The following is a 23643-nucleotide window of genomic DNA, read 5'->3' as shown; positions in this document are numbered from 1 at the left end:
ATAATTTCAATGCAACTCAGGCAAAATTACTTGCGAAGTTAACCAACATAACTGTTATGTTTGAGGAGACTTTTGACTACTTAACAAATGATCACTTTTTTAGAGGATATATTAAAAATTCAGTTTTCAAAACCACGTTCTCATTGTAACCCAACAATACCTGGTTAATCGAATTCTCCTTCGGGCAATAGCTCCATGATATCGCCTCAAACCATCCTTTATAAAAAGTAAACCAGACAGTAATGCATCCAATTATTTTAGAACACAGTCTAAAAAAAGAAAACTAAAAATTATTTCTTTTGTCCATTGTCCATTACAGATGGACAAATGCCAGAGGTGTATTACAAATAAATAAAGAATTTTACTCTGTACATTGGCCTTTCCCCAGATTAACCTGAGTCAGTGGTTTACTTTTGACGTGACAATATTCCTTTAAGTTTGCAAAAACAATCTGATAAGAAAATTGTATCACAGGAGCATATTCCTCTCTTTTTGGTCCTAAACCAGTGGCAGCTGGGCAGTGCACCACACACATTCTACTATTTCTAAATGTGACAGCCACCAAATAAACTACTAATCAAATTCATCATCATCTGAGGTTCAAAGCATGAAGGAAGCATGGAAGAATTCCTGTTTTAGTGCACATGGATCTAGGGCACAGAGCAAGCACTGTGCAAACAGAGATGATCTGCCTTTCAAGCTGGCAAGTCTTTCTCTTCCCTTATTATTACTCTGCCAGGGTGAATTTTTTGAAACCCAGAAGTGACCCTAGAGCATACATCACACCACACTGTATTAAAGGTCAATAGGGCTTGTAATCTTGAAGGACATGCCACTTTGGAAAAGCTTCCTCAGCTTTTAAAAGCTGACATGTAGCTTCTAGAATAAGAAGAATCTCCAGATTAGTGCACCTCAGCCTTCTTGAAACCAAGGACTACCTAATATTTTTTAAAGACATGTCTTGCCTGCTTTGTAGAGCACTGCCATAGCAGCTGTCACTTTCAATCAAATGGCCACAGAAAGTTTGAACTACCTTGAACATATACTAGTTTTCCCAGATACATTTGCTTTACTCTGAAGGAATGGGTATACATGTTCTTGTCTTCATGCTTAGCTTGCAGATGCCTCTCTAGGCAGGTCTTTAAGGGAAGCACTGTTTTTCTGACAGGAGCTAAGCTGCTATGGTTTGGGGGTTTTTTTTTCCTTTTTTTTCTTTTTTTTTTCTTTTTCAAGAGGAATAGTCAGTTTTTCCCCTAGGAACGGCCTGAAATGGGCAGCAGTGAACCTTACTGCCTCAGCTAGCAGATAGGACACCTTGATCTACTTGTCGCCATCTTATAAAACATAAGTTCCCTGATGTTAAATATTTGTTTCATTTCTTTATATGCTGGCTCTCTAAAAATCTCGTCATTAATGTTAATGACAGGTGACATCACAGCAAATAATCAATAATAGTATTCAAACTGCTCTGTTTCATGCATCACTTTCAGGGAAACACCTGCAGAGTTCTCCACATCAAAGGAACTGGAAAGCCCACCCACATCATGGGATTTGATTCCTACAGACGTGTTTATTAACTCTATTTCTTATCTCCATTAAGGGCTTATAAATATAACTTTGTTCACTGAACACTTCGAAGTTTCATCTACAGTCAGTGGAGATTACACAAGATGGACATAGACAGGTGAAAAAATCTGCAAAAAGCAAATTCTTCTTCCCTGTCCATCAAATCACTACAGAATTTCTAATGATTAGTACCTTCCACTACACCTCTCAGATTTGGATGGCTGAAGTTAACAATGGCAAATCTCTCAAAGGCAAACATTTCAGTTAAGAGTTTTTCTCTTCTGCAAGAAGATGCATTTCAGTGTCCTGCTTAGTCCTTGCTTTCCCAGCAAGGTTATAGTGGCTGGATGTGTGACATGCAGTGTTCTGGGTTGGACCACATAAACTCATGTATGCATTCATCCTACTCCTGAGGATGAGAGCTGACCTTTGTAGTAGGTTTTATTCTGGGGAAGGTGAGCAGCTCTCCTTTGTCATTTACAGTGTTAAAAATGAGAAACGCGCTGTTAATATGCCGTGCTTGGTCCTTGATCCATTCTTCACAGTTATAAGCCTCAACACGGACACCAACCTCCACACTGAAATAAAAGTTTAAATTAATTATTGAGCTACTACAAGCGATACAGAAGCAGCCCTGAGACATACTAAAAAGAGTTGCCGTATACCTTCCTATGTGCAGGAAGTCTGACTCAAATACCTTCTGTGCCATACAAAATAAATTGCTCAGTCTGAACAGACACATTTCAGAAATAAAATAAAAGGTGGCCCTAGTTAAATAGCATTAACAAAAAGAGCAAAAATTGAGCTAAGTAGCAATATACGAGCACCAGTAAAGCATACTGTGAGGACAGCAAAAGTGAACAGGATGATACTGCTTTGACATGCAGCAGAAGCATAGTATGAAGGTAATACATGCCCTGCTAGCACTCTGCGCAGACCAAATACACCTACAAAGAAAACAGCTACAGAAGAGCAATGCCAGGATAGCTTTTGTCCCGTGTACAAAATTTGGAAAAGGAATTACTTTAGCTTCTGCCTTCTTGTGGTTTGTCTTGCTATACTTCTTGCAACTTCTGACTATGTCCGCCTGCTGGAACAGCGCTCCATCTAAGTTGCGTCACACCCCTGGCATAACCAGAGGGTCTGTTGATCCAAAGCGCAGTTCCTGTGCATGAGGAAATAGCCTAGCAGAGTGGTGCTACCCCTTTGGCAAAGGTCAGACAAGAGCCGTTCTCTGTGAGGCAAACACAACAGTAGCCCTAAAACTGCAGAGGAGACAGCAGATGCATAGAAAAGGGAAAGAGAGAGTAACTATTAGCAGGCAGAATCTGTGCAAGACTGGTCAACAGGCACACCGTGGAATTCCAGGAGCACATGTTCAGCATGTTTAGAGCTATGTTTCATGCATACAGTGACCATATACTCAACTAAAGGTAAAATTTCAGCATGGGCTGTAGCCATTTATCCCAAAATGCAACTGGCAAAGCCTCACCTCTGCATACACCCAAATGAATACTGGGAAGAAATAAACAAAGCATGAATTTTGCCAGTAAAGAGCAATAAATAGAACCCAGATCTGTCAACCCATGCCAAGCCAGGAAGACCCTGACAGCAAGCTGGAGTATTCTGAAGAATCAAAGCTATAGGATGAATTCACCCCTTCAAAATCCCTGAACTTCAGAGTGATATTTATAATTTGAGTTTGCACGACTGGGATTTGATTACAAATGATCTTAAAATAGAAAGTGAAAATCAGAGAATATTTTTTTCTTAAAACTTTCCCTGAGAAAAGTAAAACAAAAGCACATATAGACAGATAGTTATAGATACAGACATCTTCCTCAAAACTCCAGCTGAAAAATCATCATTCAATACCACAAATCCTACTGACAGCTAGAACTATCCAGAACTCCCTGGAAGTCAGGGAAGACAAGCAGATGAAGAGCTTTACCTATTCTGAAATGTATTGTTCACAATTGCATTGAAGACAAGGCGGTCACCCACGACGGATGGTCCCCAGAATTTAAACATATTGACTGATTTCAAGATGGGATATGAACGACAAAGGCGGCTGAAAAAGAAAGCAAGAGAGAAGGAAAGCAAAGGTGTTAAAGAACCTCCTTAGGCTTGAAGCGAGTAGTGATTTAGAGCAATAAGGTTTGCACAACCTAGAAGATCACTCTGTCACACCAACTTATTCCATAACCCACTGAAATACAGTTACTATGTTCAGCTCCAAGAGCATATTAATTCAATCCTCAGTCATAATAATATCACCTATGTCATGCTGTTTCATTCTCAACACACTTTACAAACACCAAGTAATTAATTATTGCTGTTTGGTATTACTTTCTTTTGGAGCCAGACCATGAATCCCTTACCTACAGAGTAACCACTTACTTCACAGAGTTTCATTCATCTCTGTATGATCACTTGGGGAGTAGGATATTGCTCAGTACATAAAAACGCCAGATCATAAAGTCTTTTAAACAATGAAAAGAAACCTGAGCAGAAATGTTGAGCACCAAAAACAGTGTTCAAGCAAAGCAATGTCAGTCTATCTAGTCTTTTTAATATTTGTATTTTTTTGCTTGTTTGTCAGATGTTTTCTGCTAGCGTTCTATGAAATAAAAATCTTAATATAATTTCCAAATGCACAGTTAGATTTGGGTTTTTGGTTGTTTTTTTTTTTTTAATTTGCTCTGTTTTACTAAATTATGTGCAGTTCACTACTGGTGCTGAGCTGGGAAACTCATCTTTGCACATACAAAGGGATAGAACAATGTTGAACTAATGACATGAATTCAGAAACACAGAACTGTTGTCTGTATTTCAAAGGGCACAACAGTGTATTACAAACACACAAATCTTAGTAATTCTGTTCCTTTTGTTCTTCAAATTGCATAGTGTGTCACCTCAGCTGTCTTTTCTTATTTCAGACCTGATCCTGCACTGTGCTCAATTACATATAGTCAGGTACAGCTGGGTTGTCCTACTGGATCTCTTTGAACTGCTAGGGAAACAGGCTGTAGCCACTCTGGTAAAACTTTGCAGGTCTAGTGCAGAAGATCATGACAGGCAAGTAGCCCTCCCATGAGTGTGCTAGCAAAGCTGCTCTTTGGACCAGTACAGTGGACAAACAGATATATACCTGATCAAACCCAGTTATACTGCTGAAGGAAAAGTTTTGCAATACTGTATCTTCTACGCTAGGGACTTTCAACAACTCATCACTTCTCTGACCTTCACAGATATTCCAGAAAAAAGAACCCTGCAGTCCAGATACAGCTTAAGGGTTTGTGGAATTGGGATCTAGTTTGCAAGCTCTCTGTAGTGGGCAAAAATCAGGTTTCTTCAGCAGTTCTAAACATAGTCAACCCCCGACTCTTTACTGGAATCTCTGTGCATCACATGAATAGGGAACAATATACAATAATGCCATTTATTTTTAGACTTTGAAAAGACATTCTCTCTCCGCATGCATGTGTGCGAAACTCCTCACTAAGAATCACATATACACATCTGGGAACAGATTTTTCATTGTGCAGTTTTTCAACTTGGAAATACAGCTTTGCAGTGTTCCTAGATTTTAACTCGGCTGCACTCCGCAAACTAATGTACCAGTATTGTTAAATGCACACAATTATCTGTAGCTAATTAATTGACTGGTACATCTTTTTAACAGACTAATATATTCAAATGACTTTGTAATTTCATTAAGAATAATTTGCTCTTCTGATCTAAAATGTTAAATGGTGATGTTATTTGCAATGTTCACTATAAAGATGCAAATACAGGAGTATTGAAATAAGAGGAACAAAACAGAAATATGGCCTAAATATTCCATTTTTCCTGGAAAACTATGCCCTGAATGCTTTTACTTGCAAGTGTAAGAAGTAAGAAGGTACAGATCAAAATAATGTTATTCATATTCAAATGGCTTTATTGCTATCTGCAAGATTTTCATTTACTGTCCAGCCAAGTAAGTGGGGGTGGGAAAGGGAGAGGGGAGAAGGAGGGTGAGTAACCTTTAAAATGCCCTTAGAGAATCATTTGTCGAGGGTTAGCCCTCCTCTTCAGTTCCTCCATCAGAGTTTGTGGTCTGTAAGGTAGCAACTCTTAACTGGCACCTTCGAAGGTCAGGTTTAATTGTGATTCACCTCACAAAAGGTTTGTAGCGAGACTAGCTATTTCTCATGCATAAACTACAAAATCTCTGTTTTCCACAAGCCTCTGTCAACAGCTATTATTTCTGAAAATTTCAATACGACAAATCATGTTTGACATCTATTACCTCTCAGTTTTTACAGTACTTGGTTTGCTGATATTTTCCTTCTCCTTTTAAACCTAAATGTGACTCTCACTAGGTAAAATTTATGAAATGAAAACAGGTAAATATTGTGGACAATATTATGGCAAAAATCTGAAACAATCCCTTTGAAGCCAATGAAATGACACACCAGGGTAAGGTCAGTGCATTCTAATGTTACTAAAACAAGCTGTTTATCCAACCTCTAAAGAAAAATCTGTTGTTATCAGTACAACTACTGGCTACAAATCAAAACTATATGAATAATTAATGGAGAAGTCATTTAATTATTAAAGTTAAAAGGCAAAAAAACATTACTAACATCCCTGCAGTGAATTAGGTCACTTGGTATGTAAGGAGAATTCAAAATGAAACTCAAGTGTTGCTTACAAAGAAGCTTTGTACAGCGTCCAAGAACAAGGAGGGAGAAAAACAACGGCTTAATTTCAGGGGAAGAGAAATTAAATGAGTTTATCTCTAGGCCACAGTAAGAAGCAGCACTAGACAGTGTCACAAAACTACTTATATAGTTATTACCTGAAGATGTCAGAGCCCTTTAAACTGCTAAAAATATTACAACCCATAGTATGTGGGACTCTGAAAAGTTGTGACTTGATGATGATTATACATCCATTCTGTGTGCACACCAACAACACAGGATCTGTTTCTTTTGATCCTTCTTCTCTGACTTATTCTTTCTTCTAGCATAAGGAACTGCAGACTAAGATTTAGAAGGCTGTTCATTTTTGGATATCAATTGATACAGGGTCAGTATCAGTTTTATCCTGACTTAACAACTATGCTTTTAAAACACTGCACCAACTATGGGGAGGCCAAGTTTCTATTCCTATGTCCAATGCTGACTTTCTGCAGAGATTCTCAGGAGGATAACAGCTTCTTTTGCCTTAGGGTGTGCATGTGTAACAGAAGAATAATATTTGACTCCCACAGTGGTGTGGGGTACTGTGGGAACTGTACCACATAAATAGTTCAAAAGCCTCCTTCAATCCGAGAAGGAAGAAGTCACAAAGGCTTGGGTCTGTTTTTTTCATAAAATAAATCCCTGTGATATAATATTAAAATTACATCCATTTACAACCATATGCAAAGACTATGATGTAGAAAAGTACCTTGCTGAAATACTTGCCACTGCTTCCATCCAAGCCATGATCTGGCCACCAAAAGTGTTTCCATGATGGTTAGCATGAGGAGGCTGGACAAGCTCAATACTCTGTACATAAGTAAGGTCAGTTGAAACTGCACCTTCCTCTTCAAAGATAACTGAAATACGGCAGCAATGTATTAATAAATAATTTCAACTAGTAACTGATAACCAAGAAGAAAATACCCCTGTTACTAAAGTGTGCAATTTTCTCCAGGCACAACAAAAAGACCAAAGAAAGAAAGATGCAGAAGACCTCTGTTCTTTGCAAGGGAAGCAAGAGGCTGAAGATTTGCTCTGCTTTCCAAAAGACGTTAAGAAGTGGGGAATGGTGCACCCCACAGTCGATCACAGCAGAGTGATCCTTCTCAGCTCTCACTATATCCTTTAAAGCTGTGTCAGAAGCAGTTACGGTGAAACCTGGCTCGCTGTGAATGCAAGCAGCCAGCAGCGTCAGCACATGCTTGTGATTATTCATGGTTGTTGCTATGCATGACCTCTAACTGATGCTGTCATAGCAGTTTATCACTTATTTAAATGCCTTTCATAGACTTTGACTACCACGAGTGATAGGCATCTGTGCAAATGTGTCTAATTAAGGTTAGAGTATGACACGATTATTTCATAATCTCTTACAAATCTTGTGATTACCAGAGACAATATAGAACACACAAAAGAGAGAAATATGGGATCTGAATCAGTAACCACCTTCCACTATCTGAGCATTTCCAATTCCACTTTCAAATGTTTAGCCACACGTCCTCACGCTAATCCCCGTTTTTTCAGTTCTACTTTGCAAGAACAGATTTAAGCATGAGATGACAGCAGTCATTTTCAAAGTGGGCATCTGCACTAGAAGCTACTTGACCTGAATTGTACTTTTGACTTTTGCCATAATTAACTAACTTTATGATTATATATATATCTATGTGGGCACATTTGACTAACTCGCACTTTGGACCTACTTAAGTTTTTGCGTAAGATTCATTCAGGAGACAAACTTCCCTTTCTGGATATGATTTCTACCTATTTTGTTAACTGGCAGAATTTACATGCACTATTTTCTTCTCTCTTTCCCCTATTTTGCTTGTTTCACCTCTTTAAGGAGGTGAATTAGTGCTAACAATGATATCCTTTGAGGAAGTTTCCAGACAAGGCAGTGGAAACAAAAGTCATCAACCTCCGATTTGTCTTTCGTGGTATTAAGCTGTCTCCTGTGGGACAGTTACCATGAAGACAAATAATTTGTTTGCTTGTAGCAAACAAGTCTCTTCCGTTCTACACAGTCTTATAAAATTGTTAAGACTAGAATTTATATTTACAACAGGTTTAATCTTTCTTCAGTAAACCCACATAACGTCTGTTGTTTATACACGGAGTTACGGCTCAGATCTTCCAAATACCAGCATATTTCTTAACTGTTGTGAATAATTTCTTTTGCAGGGGAACACAGAAACTTTTGAGCACAACTGTCTTTAAGAACAAAGATAAGTATCAGAAATAAAGAAAAACCTGTTTCCCCTCTCAGTTTTTCTGATTTGGTCATGAGGAGCTTAAATCTCTTTTTACCTGTTTTGACCTCCACGTAATGAAGTTTCTTCTGCTTGTTGGGAATGATCTCACAGCGTAAGCATAGTTCTTAGCACTTTCTTGCAAAGACACAGCCATAAACCTGAGTGAATTTTATCCTTCTATCTACATTGCAACTAGTGTCATAGGATTTTATTATAGTGCTGCAAAGTTCTGTGTAAACTGTTAAACCTTACACATACAACCTGCATGAAGGCCTGCATTTCACATCTATTTAATGCATGCTTGGCCTTCAATCCTGCATTTTTAAATCTGGAATTTCTAAAAGACAAAGAAATACCACTCTATTAGAATACCTCCCTTACATACCCTCAAAAATCTGGCACACACTTCTCTACGTGATACCACAATCCCAAGGAGCTCTACTCAGATCTTTTGTCTGCTTTCTTCCTCCCTTCCAGATGCCCCTAAGTAATTTTTTTCATCTTCTATGCTGACAACAGTAATCACCTTCCTTATTACTCTCCCGCATTAGGTTCTGAAAGAGCTGTTCATAGCCCAGTCGGATTCTTCTTCTCTCAATAGCCAGGGTGTGCTCCAATTGGTCTTCCGTAGACAGAAGCTTTACAGGATCTAATTCAATCTATGTAAATGAAAAAAAAAAAAAAAAAGGTTCTGAATGCCATAATCATAACAAAGTGCACTTTGAACTTAAAATGGCATCAGCGTTTTCTACAACCTTTTGCTATCAACTAAGATGACAAGTTCTATTAATACACACAAGTGCAGAGTTAAAAGTGCAAGAGATTCTGCATTATCCTTTCAGAATCATTTGTTAAAATTCAATGACAAAGTGCTTTTAGCTTCCAAATACAAACATCCATGACAGCACACACAATTTAAGGCAGTTCTCATTTAAAGAAGAAAAAGGGGGGAAAAAAGAAAAAAAAAAAAAAAGGAGGTCTTAATACGAAGCCTTGAGTATTGAATTTTTCTATCAGAAAAATAATCCAGTTGTGCTGATCAGTGGTGTAGTCTACAGGAAATCATTTCCCAGAGCCCACTCCTCCTCCCAACACAAATAGTCCACTCTGGCTTTCACAATTCACTCCATAGTCACACAGCCTATTCATCTATCTGAGGACCAGTTTTCAAGAAGCACTGGTTTTCTGTGGGTGAGGAGGAACACATGAACACTCAGCGCTTGGTGCAGCTTCAGACTATAGATTTACACCCAAAATGCTACTTGAGCCCAGACACGCACCCTTCTCTTGCCCAGATCAGACCTTCTTCTCCCCTAAGTGCAAATTCCCATGTACGTCAGTTCAATGACAAACTGACTCCATACCTGTATTGGCTTAAGAATATTATTACATTTAGATAAATACTGCAGAGGTGCCACAGAACAGTCACTTGTGTGATTTGTCTACACGGTCTGGCCTCAGAAACCTTAAAATAATGCAGAAGCCCTACAAACAGACAAATTCAACATTCTACATCCTGCAGTGGTTGCTGCTAATATTTTTCAATCTTTGAGTCTTCACTTAAACCCTCTTGCAGTTTCCTCGCTTCCTTTCTGGCCCTTCTCAAGAGCTTCCTTTTTTCAGAAGGCCCAGCCAAAAGATTAAAATGGGGAGTACGTACTCTGGCTCTCTACACAACTTTAGCAACAGTTGTTCAGAAAAGTGGATTTGGAAAATGTTCTTTAATTTCTCCAGGACTTTAATTTGTGATGGAATTTGAACTGAAGCCTCAGACTCCCTCTGGGGCATTCCTGCCTTAAGCCTGATTTTAGTTAATCATCACCAATTTAATCCTGAATTAACCTCCCTGGAAATGTGGGCAAAAGGTAACTAGGTTGATGCCATGAATATGATATCAAACAATAGCTTATACTATATTAGTGCTTTCAGGTTAATCAATTTAGTCACTAAACTTTCACAGACAAGCCGGACTTTAATTTTGGTAAAACTGTTCTGATTTGTTTCTTCTGCAAACTGTAGTATATCATTGCAGAAAAGAAAGGAGAAATTATTGGATGTATTAATTGCTCATGGGATGACTGTTCTCTGCCAATCTGCAGTGGATGTTAAAAGGGCAGATGCATTGTCATAACACATTGAATGAAACAGGAAACTCATATACATGATTTTAGTCACTCATGTTCAACACTGTAGAATATTACATAAAAACTTTATTAAGAGGATCTGAGGAATATTTTGCCTTTCTTGTATGAGAAGTTGAAAAGAACTGTGCCTGTTTGGCACAGCAGTGTTTAGGCTAACAGTACCGTGACTGATTTCTAAATGCCTCCAGGGAGCCAAACACTGGGGAGAAGAAATAAAATTGGCATGAAAACTAATTAACATAAATGGCAAAGAATTAATTTAGATGGGAAGCTAGCTTAAAAATAATGTCTTCTATCTGAATAGTGATGTCTGAATAACCTCCTCAAAAGGGGAAATGAAGGATAAAGAAGCCCCACACCAATATGCTTGCAGATTTCAAAGTATATAGATCAGTTTCCGAAAAGGAGAGAGACAGTGCAGACTCACAGGGATCTCTCTCCTAGTGCTTGCTTCTGACAATATTGCAGCCCTTACAAAGACACCAGTTCTATTACTAGCAAATGTGCAAGAGAAAGTAGAAACAATAAAAAAAGCCTAACAATTTCAGAGCAGAGATATGGGGGAAAAAAATAGCTCGATGAAGTCTGGACTTCATGCCGTTTTCCTATTACTGAGCAGAGTAGACAGGTATGAACATTTTCATGTGTTTCACAAGGAGAAAAGTTGGATTATTTCAAAGAAACTCAGTCCCAGTAACTTCAAGCACAGAAGAAAACAGAAAGAATACCTTTCCAGCACCCAGTGGTTTGGCTACGTATGTTGCATATGCCACACTCGCAATTTTTTCAACATTAGTCAAAATGTCCTGTACTATAACCTTGATGCCAACCTACAAGGAAGGAGGCAGTGGAGGAAGAAGACAAAAAAGGTATTTACATCGTCAGCTGAGTTGAAAGAAAATGGTGCAGTATTTATAAAATTAATCACATCCAATCTTTTAAACCTAGAAGAAAAAAGGTAGGAATCCTACTCCGCTATCACTAATATATCTCTGACCACAAAAGAACATCACAAGATTTGCTGAGCTCTGAAAAGCTTTTTAGTACAACTGTGTATGTCTGTCTAGCATCACTTGTAAGGTAAAATAAAAAATTGGAAAGACACTTAGATTTAGGTTTATGGATATCTCTTTCCATTTACTTGTGTGCCGTTTGGAGTTCCCATCTGAACGTTTCTAAGATCTGTGTCAGCGAAAAGTCTGTATAAAGGTGTAAAACACAGTGGAACACTTGAAGGTGAAACACTGTATTTGATCCTGGGAAACAGGCCTGACGTGCATCAAAGCTTCTGATTTTTTAAAATTTTTTCTACTTTTTAGAACCTTTTGGAATACTTTCTCTGTGAGATACATCACTCCGACTAGTACTAATGAGAATTGGACTTGGGTGCAATGCAGAGAAAAGTACCTTTAAGGCTCAAATCTGATTTCAAGTGAATGGGCAATGCATTGCATACTTGTTACAATATGAAGAGTAAGAATATGCATACACCTAAGATAAATATTTTGGTATCAGAAGTTTCAAAAATACTTAGAACTCCACCTATTCGGTGGACCCAAGCTCTGATCTAAGACTGCTTAGAGGCCAATAGCTTTGGACTGGATCAACACCACTCCTGTCCATTACACCTGCCAGAGATTTTAAGTCTTCAGTGTCCAGGTTCTAATTTGACATGGATGATTTTACAGGAAACATGCAACTATAACAGTTATTATGAAACCAGAATTTCATTAGGCAGTGTCATTGTTCAGATAGCTGCACAAAGCTCCTTCTGAAGCAAATAAGACTGGACCCATGTTGCATTCCTCCACTCCTCCCACCTCTCTCCTAATTTAAATATTGTTAGGAATAAGAGTGATGATCTCTTACCTCCATGCTGGTTTTGAATGCTCTGTTCACCTTTGCTTTGATGGTAATAACTTGTCCAACCCTGTCAAGACAACAGCATCGTATGGTATATAATCATGCAGCTTAATAAAGGCTTGAACCTGCTCCTCCAGGTATTCCTGATAGTAGTGAAGCAAATCTCATTAATCAGTCTGTCTTCCAAACTGTACTAAAAATGAACTGTAAAAGCTTTGGCTCTGTTATTCATCAGCCAGACTTCAATCACGCTCAATAGTGATTTTAGTCACTCAGAAAACTGCATAAGCTTAATACTAGCATTCCCTCCTCTTGCTGGTGTCTGTATGACATCAAGTGTGCTCCAGGCCCCAGGTCCTCCAAGAAATTTTGGCCTAGATTCTGCTTTAGCTCAAAGGCGTATCTTGCTGGGAATTACACTAAATCACTGAGTATATCTAGCTGCAAAACCACACAATATATACTCCATGTGCCTTCTCCAGCATACAGATACATGCATATCAGGAAATAACCCCAGGACAAAACCTGCTCTTTAACATCTTTGAAGGATGGGGAAAGAGTTCACATTCCAAGCTTTGGCCAAGAACAGGGCTGCAGCACATCACTTCTGTCCTAATAGCATACCTATGAACAACTACTCTTCCCCATTTACCTACACAGAATACCTAAACACAGTTATTTCTTTTTACCTACACAGCATCAACTTTAAATGAGAAAATAAATTCTTTCTTTCTGGGATTTCTAAAGTACCTGCATATATTAAATAAAATACATATATTGTTAACAAGAGTAACCCTTGTTTTCAAACCCCTAATGCTTTAACACACAGAAATGCTGAAAGGGTGGAAAGAGGGCTGTTTCCCCTACAGTTGTCTTACTGAGCAGAGCAGTAAAAGGACACGATGTGCATGGTAAGTCAGAACCACAGCCAAAACAACTGGGCATCCAGCCACTACCTTCAGGGAATTTAAAACTGACTTACAGCTGCTAAAGATCAGTCCCAGAGCAGGCAAAGTACAGCTAGCTACATCTGAGACGGCAAAATATACCTCAGACCACTTGAGCACCTGTGAAACAGGCATTTACAGCTCAGGATTTGGCAGAGTTATGATCCCAGTTTATTAAAAAAAAAATCTTTACCATTTATTCCTAATTTAATTAATAGAGTTTTGACACTTAAAGGTAAGGCTTTTCTTAAATTGCTTCTCAATGCCAGAACTTCAAATAAATTGTTACCAAACACTAGAATGGAGAAGAGGAAACCTGTTTCTTTACAGTATCAGACAGGAACCACCAACTACACAAAAACTTTCTCTTTTCTTGTTCACATTCAAGAACACAAGTGGAAGCTTTTGAGTAGACAGAGGAGAAAAATGTTAGAGGAGAGAATTAAGACCACCTGCAGATACACAGCCCTCATTAGCTTTTGAAGAACGTATTCAGAAGTCTTTCCATCATCCATTGCAAAGAAAAAGCACAATCAATGTAATAGTTCTAAACTGCACAGCTAAGAGAACCACCAGCTCATTTACAAAGAGGAGAAAATGTTCAGAACAGTACACAATTATTTATCTTTAAGTTTGGAAAAGAAGTTAACATTATGGTCTCATAAAAAGGCTTTAGAAAGCTTAGAGACAGAAGTATTCTGAAACACCTCTGAAGACTCTCTTATCTGTCATAAAACTCCCAAGAGGATTACAGTAACATGGCAGTAGAGGTAATGACAAATACAAGGTGAAAAAAGACAGAATATATTCACTAGATAAACTATATGATTGAACACAACACATGCTGATAGTGATTGCAAGGCTTTCCTCAAAAGAAGGAGAGTTCAGAGACTCTACAGATGTTTGCAGAGGACGTCATGGTCTCTGTCAAGAACATCGTGATGCCAGACTGTCCATGAGGTCCCAGCAGAGGCTGCAGAGGTCTCAATCTCAGGCTTACTGGCAGGGTGCTATTCTTGCGTACAAAGATTGTTCATTTCACCTTTGTCAGTGACGCTGTCCTGGTGACCTCTCTTCCTCTGTGTGAGAACATTGCATAAGAGAGGTTGAGAGAGGTAAATTTGGGTCTGTCCACCTTTGAGGAAACTGCAGGGTGGGAACAGAACAAAGCTGGATGTGATCTCACTCAGCCTGAGATGCCAGGACGGCAATAAGGTGGGCTTGGACTTCACAGACATCAGATACTTTGACTGATTGGCTTGTGCTCCAAGCAGTCTATACAGCTGCACTCACATTTCATTGTAGAAAAGTGTCCTCCAGGGTCCGTGGCCATATCAGAAAATAAAGGTGTCAGAACTGAGATGGTCAGACAGTATGATGGGGAAATGTCTTCTGATATACTTTCAGGAGCTGCTTCAAAATTACGTGCTTTACATTGTATCATATATTCTGACTTTGGACAAACTGATTTATTTAAGCCAAGAGAGATGATCAGCTTGGGTATTTAAATAGATACCTAAGGGCAGAAGCCACAGAACACCACGCTTCCACTCGTAACTGGCAGAAAGCTTTTGAAATATATCAGAATGAACCGAGTATGATTCAAACTAACAAAATTTAAATAAATGTTATTTAAAATTGGATGTTCTTACTACCACTGAACTGCTGCATATTAAAAGAGAAGGAAGAGGGATTTATTTGTTATCATGACATAAAACTGAGTTTTGCCATACACAGATTTGTGGAAATTTCCATGTCAACTGAAAAGAAATATGCATAGAAGAGTTAATCCTTACAGAACATTTTATAACCTGAGTTAGGTAAATGAAACCTTACAGCAGGCAACTTACATCTTTTTAATGTACTACAGTGAGATACAAGAGCTTTCTTATTTAAGCAAGATGTTTGTATATTCAACAAGATCTGGAAAAATTTAGAAAATTACACAGTGAGCTACAAACAGGTTGTTAAAGATGACCGGAGGCTGAAAAATAATTACTGAAAACACTTCATGGTTACTAGGTTTGTACCCTAAATCCTTGTTAAAAATGAAACACTGGCACCACAAGTAGAAGGAGAACTAGAGACATATTTGGAAACAAATTTGGAAGGAAAAGTATTTTCATTGTATTCTAGAGGCTCTGTTCTGCTCTCAGAAAACAAAAGAGAAAATTGCTCTGAAGCTACTGAAGTCTGAAATATTATGCCTGAAAGAAAAACATTACCCTGATTTCACTTGTAGGACGCTCTGATTACAGTTTTCACAGACAGGATTTTCTCCTAAGGACAAAATTAAAAACACGTAATAACTGCAGGCAGGACAAACACTTCAAAACTAATTTTGTAAAAGAGACCAAGAAATTCTTTTGAGTTCTAGATTCAGTACGACTGTGTTCACTTCTTTGTTACTGGTTATAGCTCTCATCCTAATGGTCACTACTCTACAAATTTGCTGTTCAGAAGTGAAAGCAGATGCTTATTTTACACTTGTGTACTACAAAGTTTTAAACTGACATCAGCTGTACACCCAACAGCCAATGTTGCTTGGTTCACAGTCAAGACAACTGCATGCGCATTGGCCTCTGTAACCAGGTCCATCTTACCTAAGCACTCATTAATTTCCCCATTGCAAGGTGTAAAACCACACAAAATCTACAAAGTAATGCCTCTAAGTTTCTGTAAATACACGGTTTAGGAATAAATGTGCTATTTCCTCTTACATTGTTTTTTATCCCTTGAAAGATAATGAAAAATGGTTAAAAGAAAAGTTAAGTCCTGTATGATTTCGTAGAGTCAGTCAGCATTTGGTGATCACCAATGCAAATCACTTCTGTTTTGGTACAAGAACTCATTTTTCTAGAAGAGCTGAAAGAGAAAGATGGTAAAATATAAACCCAAAGAGCACTTGCAATAATAGAAAAATACAATAACTGTTATAGGTATGTAGTCCTTATTTAACAGAGATAAGTAATGGCCTGCAGCATTCACTTTTAACTAGAGCCAAAGGTCACTGGCTCATCAGTTTCTCACCTGGCGTCTAGGTTGCCAAGTCAAAGTAACTACAGTTTATTTTTGACCTGTGAATTTGATCTGTTTTCTAGGTGGGTCATGCTATCAACAGATAGAAAAGAGCAATTCTGAGACTTAACTCTGTGACCCTGGGGTTTATTGGCCTGCTATCTCAGGTTTTATAATGCCTCAGTTTATCTCTGCCAAATAAGAATCTCTAGAATGTAAACACTTGACTGTTAGCTGGTTTTGTACCTGGCAGCCTCTTCAAACTGTATGTCATCCATAGACGCTGTCACGCAAGACACACCAGCATGTTTCTCAGCTTCAAAAGAGACACATGGGCACACAATTACCACATTGCATTTTCCGCAAGCTATTCACCTATATACTTGTGCAGAGGCAGAAATGAAACACAGTAGATCCCAGTTCCTCTTTTGATCACCCTAATGCAAGTCTGCAGTGGACCCCTTAGAAAAAAAGAATCTAAGTAAGATTAAAGTTAGTATTTACCATGAAATAAGGGTAACATCAGGAGATGAGACTAGATGACAATAATGATCCTGCTCGGTTTGAAAAGCTCTGTTTAAGGTCTTTCTCTAAAAATGAACATTCTGGTAAGAAAGCACTAACAAGCGTGTTGCAGGACAAAAGGAGTCACAGTGTTAAGAAGTCTACAGAAATCTCTGCCATCTCCCTCAAAACAGGCTGTTGTGAGTATCAGCTATGTTAAACCAGTGTAGAAGTTTCATGTCAGTTGAGGATTCTCAGACGTGAGAGAAAGATTTACTGGCTTATTAGCATGGTCCCGGCAGTGGAAAGCAGGTAAATACATGTCCTCAGCACTGTACTAAAACACAGGACTTAAATAAAAACAAATACAAACAAGATTTAACAAGTAAAACCCAAGTATTTACTTATTGTAAAACATTTTTAACAGAATTTTAACAATGTTCCTCATCTCCCCCTTTGTCTCCCTATCGTTTATGAAAAATAACGCACCCTATTAGTACTAATTATGAAAGTTAATCTGGAGAAAGTAATCATCTTTACTATTAATAATTAATAGTCCAATAGTTATCTTTTTAAAGCAAGTTATCGTGATTTATTATTTATTTGACCGTAGAACCAGGAATTCCAAGTCAAAGGCTAGATCACCACCACACTAGGAGCTGTTTAAACACAGTGAGCCCCTGCTCCCAAAAATTTCCTGAGTGACAGAGGCAAAAAACAGGACTAGCAGGAAACCTAGAACACAGCCCTGTGCAGCAGGGAGGAGTTCTCACTCCCAAGCAGCCCAGTGTTTTTAGTGAGCATCACAAGAAAAAACTTGAAGGAGTTAGAGGATGGTGCAGAAGTTGTATCAGTATCTGAGGAGCTCCCTTTGAAAATATGAAGGTAAAACACATGAAGGCACTTATCAGAAACAGCAAACTGTGATGAAAGGGAAGAGGTCACTGACAAGTAAGAGGCTGGAGTCACCACTGTGATAGATAATGCAAAGTGATGAGTAAGATGGTGGTAGTCATAAATAGCCTCAAAAGCGAGGAAGCAGCTAGCCAGGTGGATTACACCTAAAGCAGCAGGATATGAAATGAGGAAGGTGCAAAGCCTTGGCAGTTGCAATGGTACCAGCTGGCACTAATGCAGGAGAAAGACGGCAAAGCCAAAGAAATCCCTGTCTGGTATTTTGAGTTTGCTGTGACACAAAAAGCAAAGCGAGGAAAGATGTTAAAAAACCTTTGTGTGCAGCAGGATTAGCCCTGTGTCATGAATGACTGCTGCTGCTCTAAACCTAACCAGGTAAAAGCAACCATGAAAGTGACCTCCAGTAGCAGATTCGCAGCTGATGAAGATCATCACAGCTTAACCAAAGTCCAGGGACCAAAGACAAACCATTGTAGCAACAGGGTTCTGCCGCTTCAGAGCACGGACTCGAGTTCAAGGGTTGCAGAGATCAGTTCAGGGTCTCTTGACAAAAAGCAGTGTTAAGGGGTAAATCACTGACCGGCTGAAATCAAATGAGTCCTTTGTGCTAAAGTAAGTCTTAAAAAAAATGTGATCATACTGGGAAGTTGCTACATGCTAGGTAGTTTCTGGGTTATTGTGTGGGGCAAGTTCTGCAGCATCCCAACTCTTTCTATATAGGAAGAGTGGGTTACGTAAAGCTGCACTGAGCGCAGCATGCGCCTACGCAGTAAGCGCACCACGGTCACCATGTTGCATGGAGACGCCATCCAGACATGAGTTCCCCAAATATACCCGCTATTCTCTGCAAGGCTCATTATGGACTGCTAATGTATGCAGCTGTACTTGGAAACGGAGTTCACCGACAGCAGAGATGGCAGAGCCTTGGGTTTTCTTAGGGCTTTAGATGAAGCTTCTGCTTTCAGAAGTTCGCTGAGGAGATTTTAAAAAGTTTTCCAAGCTGCGTGACACCAGACACAGGGTAGCTCTGCACGCTGCTGGGGTTTGTGGTCGTTGGTTGGTTTTTTTCCCCACCCATGCGCCAATATTCTTAAATTAGTACTCTTCTTTCTTCCAGTATTTCTGTCTCCCATCACTTTTTCCCCTTCCCTGCCCTCTTTTTTAAATTCTCCTCATCCTAACCGCCCGCGCCACCCCCCTCTTCGCTCACCGGAGAGACGCCGCCCCCAGCCCCGGGGCTGCCCCGGGGTGAGCCCCCGCACCTCGCACGCTGCCCCGGCTGCGCCTTCCCGCCAGCCGCCCCCTCCCCCGGCTCCCCAGGGCAAAATGTCGCCTCCTCCTCGCCCCTCACAGGAAATACGGGGACAGGGCCACCGCTTTTCGGGGAATGAGAGGCTGCCGGGCACAGCCGGCGAGTTCAAGGCGCGTTTCTGAGGGGACCGGGGGTAGGGGCACAGGGCGGTGGAGGCGCCTCTGCCGCCCTGAGGCGACGCTCCCCCGCCCGCCGCCGCCCCCTGCCCCGCCGCCGCCCCGCTACCTGCCAGGCAGGCGGTGGCGTCCATCCACTTGAGGAGCTGCCCGGCGCTCAGCTCCCCGCGCTGGTTGGCGTGGGCCGGGAAGACGGTCTGGCACATGCAGACATCGCCGCCCGCCGCCGCCCCGCGCCGCGCCATGGCGCCGCCAGTGCGGGGGGCAGCGGCGGTCGAGGCTCCCGCGGGCACGGAGAGGCAGCGCCGCCCGGCCCGGCCTGCCCGCTGCCTACCGAGCCGGGGCGGGCCGGTCCCGCCCCATCGCCCGGGGCTGGGGTGGGGAATCGCCGCCTCTGGCGGCGGGAAGGAGCCGCCGGGCTGAGGGGAGCGGGGCCCGGGGCGCGGGGCGGGCAGGGTGGCTGCGGGCCGTGGCTGCCCCGCTCCCGCCCCCGCGGCTGCTGCCCCGGGACCTGCGGCCGCCTCGGGGCCCGGCCTCAGCCGCCACGCTGGCGCGGCCACTGCGAACCTGTGCCGGTGCCACTGACGGGGTTTGGTGTGTGCATTCCCACTGAAATATTTATAATCTGGCTCACTTTTTTCCTTTTTCTTCTTTCCTTTCTTTCTTTCGTTTTGAAGTCTTGCTCTCTCGTGTTGTCACCAACGTGACAGCCCGACAGATGGGCCCCCAGGGAAGACACACTCCAGTCTCCAGAGGCTGGTGAGCCCCGTAGGAAGTTGCCACGGCCTGGTGAGCCACTGTCACTGAGGGTACGGACCTTTTGACACCTACCTGGGTGGCCGCAGCCCCAGTCACGTATTCCCTCAGGAGTTCTTAACTGGAGACCTCACAGAGGGCTCTTCCTCTTGCCTCCCCCTCCTCACATGGCTTGCAAGGTCCTGCCGGACATTGCTGCTCTGCATACTGTGAATATATAGGCACTGCTGAGGACGCGTAGAGCAACTGATTTTGAATCAGTCAGTGTGGTGGGGCGTCCCCCCCTCCCCTGGGCTGCCCTGCGGTCTCGGGAAGCCCTGTGAGGGCTCAGCCCTCTGCACCCAGTCAGGCCGCACCAGCAGCTCTTGCACAGCCCAGGTGGGGAGCAGCACTGGCCGCACCAGGAGCTCCTGTCGCCTGGCCAAGGTGGGCAACGGCAGCGGGAACCATCAGTCACCCCCCGACGGCCTTGGAACGTTCCTGACCTGAATCGTAGCCCGAGTGGAATGGTACCGTTGTTACTGGAACTTTGAAAAATTACTGACCCAGATTGCGGCCAGAATGGAAATTTATGGATGACTACAGCCTACCATCTTGCCATACCTATCTTAGTGTCTGTGTGAACTGATTTATCTACCCTATGGCAAGTATAGGGTGAATGTTGCCATCTTGAATCCGTAATTAAGTCATGGTTGTGACTGTAGTAAATCCTATTGACTCACTTTGTAAATTTTAGTGATTAAGTGCCGCTAAAATCTTGTGATCCACTTTAGATACAAACCCTTGACCAAGTCTGCCACTAGGACTGGATCTAGCCACACCTAAACTCTATCAGGAGTTTAAAAAGCAAGGGGGTCTGCTCTGAACCTCATGACTCAACAGGAGGGTCTCTGACCCATTTGCATCTTCTTCGGTCTGTCTAAATCATTCTTGCTCAATTCTAACTCCTACTTTCCTTTGTAAGTTTCATCCATGTAGTAAGTGATAAGGTGAACCTTGTCATCAAACTTTTGTTAGGTCACACTTTTAAAAATCCATATTGAAAGTATTCTGCGAATAATTTTGTTGATGATTCTGCAAGTGACCTAAACCACCCATTCGCAACAGTCAGGAAGGTCAATCCATGCTCACTGGTTGCACTTGTCAGCTGTTGAAGCAGGGCTGGTGGTGGAGGAAACGTTGCTTCAACGTAGCAAGAGTATGCAACCTCTAAATGGTCTTTAAGGATAGACCATAAAACTTGACGCTGTGCTGTCCCCCACTCCAGGGTGTTGTAAATAACATGGTTTTCAAGAGAGCAGGAGCAGCAAGATTCTTTTCTGTAGGCTTTCCTCTTTATACTCTAGCTACAGCATGTTACCCACTATTACAATGACAGTTTTCACATGTTTATTAAAAACATGCATAAATTAATTTATATCATGAATAGTCACTCATTTAAACATTGTTAAAGATTCAGCTTTAACTCGTAACAACCAGGAAATTTTGAATTTTAAGCATCCTGACTCACCAAGCTAGAGTTTCTCAGTGCAGCAGGGATTTTCTTCCCATGTGGTCTGTTACTATCATTGCACTATAGCAAGATCTCTGTTTCGTCACCTACTCTTAGCAAGCAACAGGATGGCTGTACCATTACACTTGTTCCATTCCAGAGCATGCTGGCTCTGAAAATCAGCATGTTGTGCTGTTCCCTAGATTCATTTCTATTCTGGTTTGTACTGATTTCTCTTTCCTTCTTTGACTGGTTTCTGTGAAGGGAAGAAACAGACTCTCTTGGAAGTGGCAGTGGCATCCCAGAGTCTTGCTATCTGAACAGGATTTGTAAACAGTGTGCAGCCAGTATTTTCTCCTTCCTTGTTTGCTCAATCCAGACGACAAAATCTCAGGTATCTCCTTCTTACACCATGTATCCTAGATCTTAGAAGGAACAGTCTTTAAACAGAACTGAACATTTTTCCACTTAAAAAAATAAAATAAAAAAAAATATATATTTAATTTTGTGTTTTGCCTAAGCCAGTAGTTTGTTAATTTGTTTTCAGGTTTACTTTGTCACACTTGTTGACCAGGATTTCTCCAAGATAATGCTTACTTGGTTTTTCTTCACAGGTAGTTTTCACCTCCATTAAATATAGTCCATTGATCAGGTGTTTGGCCCATAACACAGTTTTCTGCTGTGAGATTAAGAGCTACAAAGCTGTTAGTATCACAGAGAAGTAAAAGTAAAATCTAAATCTGCTCACATCTGAAACTTTCTTAAGAATGTGGAAGATCACATGCTTGGGGTGAGTGGTCAGCAGACCTCTCTTAGGGTGCATGCAGGAGTTGTAGGGAAACAGAAGAGGCGAGTTCTCTCATCTCCGTTAGGGAAAGGGTAAGCTGGTATTTGAAATACACACCTCAGAGATGTACATACCTCCTGATTTCAAAGGGAAGGATGTTAATTTGAAATATGTCCGTGGGAAGCTGGAGATGCCCTCCAGGAACAAGAATGGCCACTGAGGATCCAAATGAGCAGTGCACATCCTTCCACTGCTTTGGACACTTGGCAGCCACACCTGGAGAGTGAGGTGAGGGAACTCACAGCCTAAAATGCCCTTTTCCCAAACAAGCCTGTGCTTTTGTAAGCTGCATTTCTCCTGCCCTCCAGCTCCTCTTCTTGGACCCTGTCTGCTGAGGTAACAGACTCCAATATCCATCTTCCATTTGGATTCGATGAATACTTTCTCTGCAGTCCCTTATACTCCTTTGGCTTATTACACAGTCTCCACTGGAGTAACCGGGTATTTTACAGCCTTTGGTGTATTTGTCCTCAGAAAACACCTGCAAGGTCAGTATTGTTCTCCTTTTACAGCTGAAAGTTTAGAGAAGTTAGGTTCCTGGCCCAAGATCACAGAGGACATCTATGCTTTTCAGTAGTTTCCCAACTGAGAAGTACCTTCTGTGGCACAGTAGCCTACACCAGCACCTCTGGCATGACCACCAGATGAAGGTAGCTGGACCAACATTATGTGATGAAAGCAGTGTCTGGGAGGCATTTTTGTGAACCAACAGATTTTTCATTATTGATGCCTACTGTGGCAAGAGGAAGAAATGGTCAAAGGCAAATTCATACATCACTCAGTCACTGACTTTGGTGAAACTGTTCTCTTGAAATGAGAACTGGTAGTGAATTAAAGTGAGCTCAACTTTAAAATTTTGGTTAACCAACTAAGAAACTGACTTCCCTTCAGAACTGTTGCTTGCTAATGCAGGTTTTAGAAGTTTTTGTCAATAAATGATTCACACTTAATGGCTTGAGGCTTCTCCTGCTGAACTGAATTAGTGAAACCAACAACAGGGGCAGAACTGTTTTAAATACATTTAAAAAGAAAACCCAGAATGGATATTAGGTTATCATCTCCCAATAACATGCATTTGTAATTGAAGCAATGTAACTGGAAAAGCTTTGTGCAGCACAACAGGGTATCTCACGAGCGCTGTGAAGAACAAGACACAGCACGATGCCTGTAAAGGAACT

At 41.1% G+C, this 23643-nt stretch overlaps 1 protein-coding gene across 2 annotated transcripts in view; it reads right to left on the bottom strand.

The window, feature by feature from the left end:
- ACOT12 (acyl-CoA thioesterase 12) overlaps positions 1-19730 on the bottom strand; it is a 31429-nt gene extending 11699 nt beyond the window's left edge. Inside the window, exons 1-9 of one of the 2 annotated variants that reach the window (XM_055699563.1) lie at positions 19480-19729; positions 16770-16839; positions 12565-12625; positions 11424-11525; positions 9078-9210; positions 7006-7156; positions 3518-3637; positions 1994-2144; positions 161-216 (exon numbers count right to left, since the gene is read on the bottom strand). In XM_055699563.1, the coding sequence (XP_055555538.1) occupies positions 161-216; positions 1994-2144; positions 3518-3637; positions 7006-7156; positions 9078-9210; positions 11424-11525; positions 12565-12625; positions 16770-16839; positions 19480-19615 (980 nt within the window). In that variant the 5' untranslated portion in view covers positions 19616-19729. Of the gene's footprint in view, positions 1-160; positions 217-1993; positions 2145-3517; positions 3638-7005; positions 7157-9077; positions 9211-11423; positions 11526-12564; positions 12626-16769; positions 16840-19479 lie in introns of both variants that reach the window. The other variant, XM_055699564.1, reaches the window with a different exon arrangement.
- Positions 19731-23643: the final 3913 nt, after the last annotated feature.

The sequence above is a fragment of the Falco cherrug genome, chromosome Z (genome assembly GCF_023634085.1).
Source record: "Falco cherrug isolate bFalChe1 chromosome Z, bFalChe1.pri, whole genome shotgun sequence".
Taxonomy (NCBI): domain Eukaryota; kingdom Metazoa; phylum Chordata; class Aves; order Falconiformes; family Falconidae; genus Falco; species Falco cherrug.
The sequence above is the reverse complement of the archived record's forward strand: the minus strand, read 5'-3'. Positions and strand labels throughout refer to the sequence as shown.